The sequence below is a fragment of the Chaetura pelagica genome, unplaced genomic scaffold, assembly GCF_000747805.2.
Source record: "Chaetura pelagica isolate M959 unplaced genomic scaffold, ChaPel_1.0 scaffold249, whole genome shotgun sequence".
NCBI lineage: Eukaryota > Metazoa > Chordata > Aves > Apodiformes > Apodidae > Chaetura > Chaetura pelagica.
The window spans coordinates 313,145-319,373 of record NW_009954538.1 but is presented as its reverse complement, the minus strand read 5'-3'; the positions used below and the strand labels follow the sequence as shown (position 1 = coordinate 319,373).

The 6,229-nt window shown below is 39.5% G+C and overlaps 1 protein-coding gene across 1 annotated transcript in view; it reads right to left on the bottom strand.

The window, feature by feature from the left end:
* Positions 1-220: 220 nt before the first annotated feature.
* Positions 221-6,229, bottom strand: part of CABIN1 (calcineurin binding protein 1) — a 108,776-nt gene continuing 102,767 nt past the window's right edge. Inside the window, exons 35-37 of the mRNA XM_010004853.1 lie at positions 4,981-5,145; positions 2,102-2,328; positions 221-1,610 (exon numbers count right to left, since the gene is read on the bottom strand). Of these exons, the coding sequence (XP_010003155.1) occupies positions 1,467-1,610; positions 2,102-2,328; positions 4,981-5,145 (536 nt within the window). The 3' untranslated portion in view covers positions 221-1,466. The remainder of the gene's footprint in view (positions 1,611-2,101; positions 2,329-4,980; positions 5,146-6,229) is intronic.

Below are 6,229 nucleotides of genomic sequence, written 5' to 3'. Positions count from 1 at the left end.
TTTGCAGACAATCTTGGCAGCACCAGCTGACCTGGGTTCTGGGTCACACAGGACCAAACCCATCCAAAGAGCAATTCTGGCAGTTTTCAGCAAAGGAAGAGGCTTTCCCCAGCCCTCTTCCTCCACGACCTTCTTACCCAACAAATAAAAGGAAGGCAGAAGTAGTACTTTTTCCAGAACCATGGCATCATGCCCTCTCAGACAAATAGAGACAACAGTACATTTCAGCTTTATTAGAAAAAAACCCAAAAGTTTATACAAAGCTCTGCATTTTACAGAAAACCACCTCTCCTAAACACAAAGAAATCTGACATCACAAGCTGTATGCATTTTCATTTTTCATATACATACATATATATGTACATACACATATATATGTGTGTGGGCGCACGCGTGTGTATATATAGTGTGTGATGGGTTTTTTTGCAAGGTTTGCATTCATTATTTTACAAAGTTACCATTTGGTAGAAAAAAAAAGGATGTTTGTCACCATTATTTTCTCATATAAATAACTGTAAGCAGTCCCTCTGCAGATAGATAAAAAACACCTTTCGTGTCATTCTGTAAAAAACAGACATTACTGAAATGGTATCGAAATCTTTCAAGTTTTTTCAATACCACCATAAAAATATCATCTAGCCCCCAATTCAAAATGCTTGTCCAATGCATTAGAAGAGATAGGACTGTAAGACAATTCTGGAAAGATCAGTTCTGTAAGCCAACATTCAGGTAGATCGTTTTTGCTGGACCTCATACATTGGTGTGAAATGAGCACAAACAGGAGGCCAACCTCTCTGTCTGCCTGGAAAAGCTGGTTCTTTGTCACTGTTCTTGTCACTGAGTGACATTCCAACAAAGCACCCAGCAGTGCCACAGAGCTGACAGACTCCCAGCTCACCCTTCTTGCCCCATAGCAAACTCACAAATTTTCTTGATGCAATTAAAACCTCTACCAGCTCAGCCAATTCTTCCTACTCCAAACACCTTAAGAGGAGCCGTTGGACTAATCATGGCATGGTTAGACAGACATTTGGCTGTTGAATTCTTGGTTGAAAAACTTAAGCAGTGGGGAAAATGCAAAAAGACAACTAAATGGAAGAAAATGCTATAGAAAAGAGCTACTGGAGTGACTCCCAAGGCTGTGGTTTGAAGAAGCAGCAACAGTAGAGAAATACAAATTGCAGCTCAGAACATCCTTTGTGTTTACTGATGTTAAAGGTGACAGCACAGTCCAAATTAATTGACTGCCTGGTCAACAATCATTCTTTCTGTCAAGCACCATGATGGAGAGAATGGTGAAGATTTTGAAGGCAATACAAGTGGTAGTGGTGATAAAGGTAATGAAAGTGAAGAACACAATGATGCAGATTAAATGGAGAGCAATGCCAAGGAAGATGTTTCAACTACCAGAGATGCTGGCAACAAGAAGAATGGTTATATGGTTGGTGTTGATGGCCAGAATTCACTCATATGTCCATGTAGTCATCATCTTCATCAGTATCACTTTCCAGTGAGGACTCCTGGCTTGAGGTCTCTAAGATTTCCAAAGCTGGCTGACAAAGGCTCTCCTTCTTTACATTCGCTGCAGACTGAGCAGACAAAATAGCAGACTGATCCCAAAAAGAGAGAGAGAGAATATATTGCTAAATAGTCAGGATAAACCCATGATTACAGGGATAAAAGCCAACTGGTTGCTATTCCTTGACATTCAATAGCTCTCTTCTATAAAAGATATGGCATCCTAATGTGAAACAACATAACATTTACCAGTGGGCTTCCCCACTGTCAATATTCTGGTAGTTTCCACTAACCTAAGCATTGCAGTGTCTGCACTAACTCCTTCACCCATTTTTATAATTCTACTTGCCTCAGAAAAGGAATAAGGACTAGAATAACTATGATTTCACCCATGGCCATTATTTCACCAGTCCTTTACAACTGACTCCTGCTGGTAACAGCTAGCATCTTCTTCTACTACTTATTCTACGTCTGGTTATGAACTAGGGACAGGAACTGTTGCTCCTTTCATACAAGTTTTTTACTGAGGGGAGAATTAAGATAAAAACAATAATCTAAAAAATTACTGTTTCCCTTTTATTACCTTTAATTTTTGCTTGGTCTCTTCTGAAATGCTGCCCTTTGGAGAAAGGAGGGTGGGAGTGGGTGGAGTGACAGTGATCTCAGGTGGAAATTTGGTGACAGATGAAGGTATGAAAAGCTTTGGCATGTTGGGCAGAATGCGAGTTTTTACTCGGGTGCCATCTGTCTTGTTCTGCTGAGTTCCCAAAGTCTGTGAACTGGAGCTGAGTTCAGGCTTGGAACTGGAGGCTAAATAGAAAATAATAAGAAAAGCATGTTAGGAAGCTACCTAGGATTTCAGATGTCAAAGAGGGAACAATTCATTGCTAGACATATGGCTGGCTGAAAAGGCCTTTCTTCAAGCCTTGCTTTAATTAAGAAGCACCTTGAGATTCTATAACGACAACTGGAAACCAGAAATAATTTTAAAATCTTACTGGACAGCAGAAACTCAATCTGACCAAGCATGACATGTAGCAATGTAGCACTGACCCATCTACATGTAGCTAGGTGGCTGCTACAAACACCATTTCCTCACTTGTTATTTCAGATGCAATCATCTTATCTTTGCATTCTTTAACAGCATCTCCATCCTGTAACGCAACAAATAAAGCTACTTGGCTTTACTTATGAATCTTAATTTCCTCCACCACAGAATTGCCTCCAATTATTGAGGTAGCAACTCCTCAACAATTTAAAAAATATAAGGCAACACACATCAAAATTATACCATTACTCTCTTCAAATCCTGCCATAAAATCCTCCTTGGTGTCCTCATGCACTGCCTGCCACAGCAGTGAGCATAATTTCCACTCCAATTTTCCTTACTTTCCAAGTGACTCAGCCTGTGGTCTTTACAACATGAACTTGGTCACCAAGTAAAGAGGATCTGACCTCTCCTGAAGCACAATCCCATTACACAGTAACACATACACAACAATAACCAGTAGAAGACACTCCTTTTACATAAAAAACAGACTATGTTAAAAGAGATTTCTTGACTTCTTACTAATAAGGCTGCTGCACATAGAGTCAAAACTACCTTTTTCAAAGCTATAGGAATGAAAACATCAGAGTCTACATCTCAGACTGATAGTAATGGCAGGTGTTCATATATATTTTTTCAGATTCAGTCCAGTCAAATCCATCTCTTGCAGTTTTCTGGAACTGACACAGCTTCCTGATGCTATCCTGAAAACAATCAGCCACAGAACTAACTACTAAGGGATGTAACATTGAATTGTATGTTCTCAACTGCACACAAGAAGGTAAGAAGTGCCACAAGAAGTGAGGCATGGCTTTCCATCAAGATCAGTGACCCATCTCCATGGGCAGCCACTCATTTCAGGGCAGAGAACCAGAAATGTTGCAATGATCAAAGGATCATCTGTCTCTCTACTGTAAAGAAAAGCAAGATATCCCACACATGAATATCTAGATTATGCCTGCCTGAAAGACCAAATTTTAAATTTTTTCTATTAAAACACTAATTCCTACTTCTCTTGAGAAAGAGGCAATTTCCTCCACCACAGAATTGCCTCCAATTATTGAGGTAGCAACTCCTCAACAATTTAAAAAATATAAGGCAACACACATCAAAATTATACCATTACTCTCTTCAAATCCTGCCATAAAATCCTCCTTGGTGTCCTCATGCACTGCCTGCCACAGCAGTGAGCATAATTTCCACTCCAATTTTCCTTACTTTCCAAGTGACTCAGCCTGTGGTCTTTACAACATGAACTTGGTCACCAAGTAAAGAGGATCTGACCTCTCCTGAAGCACAATCCCATTACACAGTAACACATACACAACAATAACCAGTAGAAGACACTCCTTTTACATAAAAAACAGACTATGTTAAAAGAGATTTCTTGACTTCTTACTAATAAGGCTGCTGCACATAGAGTCAAAACTACCTTTTTCAAAGCTATAGGAATGAAAACATCAGAGTCTACATCTCAGACTGATAGTAATGGCAGGTGTTCATATATATTTTTTCAGATTCAGTCCAGTCAAATCCATCTCTTGCAGTTTTCTGGAACTGACACAGCTTCCTGATGCTATCCTGAAAACAATCAGCCACAGAACTAACTACTAAGGGATGTAACATTGAATTGTATGTTCTCAACTGCACACAAGAAGGTAAGAAGTGCCACAAGAAGTGAGGCATGGCTTTCCATCAAGATCAGTGACCCATCTCCATGGGCAGCCACTCATTTCAGGGCAGAGAACCAGAAATGTTGCAATGATCAGACAAAGGATCATCTGTCTCTCTACTGTAAAGAAAAGCAAGATATCCCACACATGAATATCTAGATTATGCCTGCCTGAAAGACCAAATTTTAAATTTTTTCTATTAAAACACTAATTCCTACTTCTCTTGAGAAAGAGGCAGAGGAGGGATAGAAAGCATTAACTGCTGTAATGCTGTTTTTTATGTTTACTCAGAGTGAGTCAGGTTTTGTGAAAAATCGTTTCCTTCCGCTAAATATTCCCATAGTGTAATCCAAAATGTTGTCATATTGCCCAATGTAAGATTTCAATTTAAAGAAAAATTCTGCTTCAAAGGATGCACAAACTATACAGCATGGTAAGTCTGGTATTGGGAGGTTTTTTAATTGGCTTTGCTCTCCTGGTATTTAGCATGTGAATCATGCACCAAAAAGTATAACCATTAGGGACAACAAGGCATTTCCCCAGGAAGCTGGGACATTGCTAGGAATGCCTCTAAGCTTTGGAATACTTGACTGGAAGGCAGGCAGAGAAACCAAGGAATGTACATCACAACTATTCAATCAATCAATCAATCAATCAATCAATCAATCAATCAATCCCTACAGACTTATCCACTGCTAACTACCTACTTTCAGAATTCTCTGAAATATAGAAAGCTCCTACCTTGGGTACAAACATGTCCTGAATTTGTGCTAGTTACTGATTCCACTTGCCAGCAAACAGGCTCTGGTGATGGTGCCACAGTAGCCATTTTCATCTGTTGACAAAGTCGTGACTCCTGTTGCTGAAATCCAAGCCCCTCCAAAGGCACTTCAAGCTCTTCTTCCTCTGTATTAATAAAAAATAATTCACAGATTAAGAGACATCCTGATCTCTCTCTTAAGTCTCAATCTTCTTGCTATCTTACCAACTTGAAGAAATATTTTTTTAACCTTTGCTCTATTTTTATACTGTAACATGACTGAGTGAAATTAACTTTTGGCAATCTAAGGTGGCAATACCAACTTTTTCATACTTGATGCCACCAAGTGAAACTGTTTAAAAAGTTTTTGCACATGGTATGTTGTCATCTCTGCATATCTGCAAGGAAAATGCATCCAACTGTCCACTCTCCTTTGGAGATGAGAAGGTTGCAGCACCTGCCACATGCAGAGCAAAATCCATCACCCTTAATGAGGAGCCAGCCATGACCGATGGGTCCCTCTCGGATCTGCAGCCACATGGACACTGGTAAGGGAGATTAATCTCTGTGAACATTCAGCAACAGGACCAAGTCTGGGTTTTATGAAACCAATATCAAGTTATACTAAATGCCCTCTCTTCACTGATGAGTCTGCTGTACCTCTATAAATAAATTAATCTAAAATTCCCACCTTCTGCTATTCCAGACTTGGGATGTTTCTAAGTCAGAATCTGTGTGTACAATCTCTTTATTGCGTACCAGCTGTACCTGATTTTAAAAGAGCAGAGTTTTAAACCAGTTTTCTTACACACTGTGCTGCATATTATACATAACAGGAGCAATTTTCACCGAACTAATGAGAACTACTCATGCCCTTTCTGGGAAGGGCAGGCTGAAAACAGCAGCTAGCCTTTCCAGGCTATGGACACACAAACAACTCTTAGTCTCTGATAAAAACGAAGATATCCTTAAAAAAGGAAAGGCTGCTTAGCCTAATTTAAATCACCTTCTATTTACACAGGCTAAGGTCTGCACAGGCAGCTATCACAAACCCACAGATGCAATGTACATTCACCGTCTAATCTTGCTGTAAAAAATCCTTCGTATGTTCATGCTCTAAATTAATGTAGGATTTTGACAGTATGATGTCTTAAAAAGGAATATATATTTCCACTTTTCCTCATTGGAAAAATACTCCCACCCCCTCAAGTGTCGAAAACACTTCTCCAT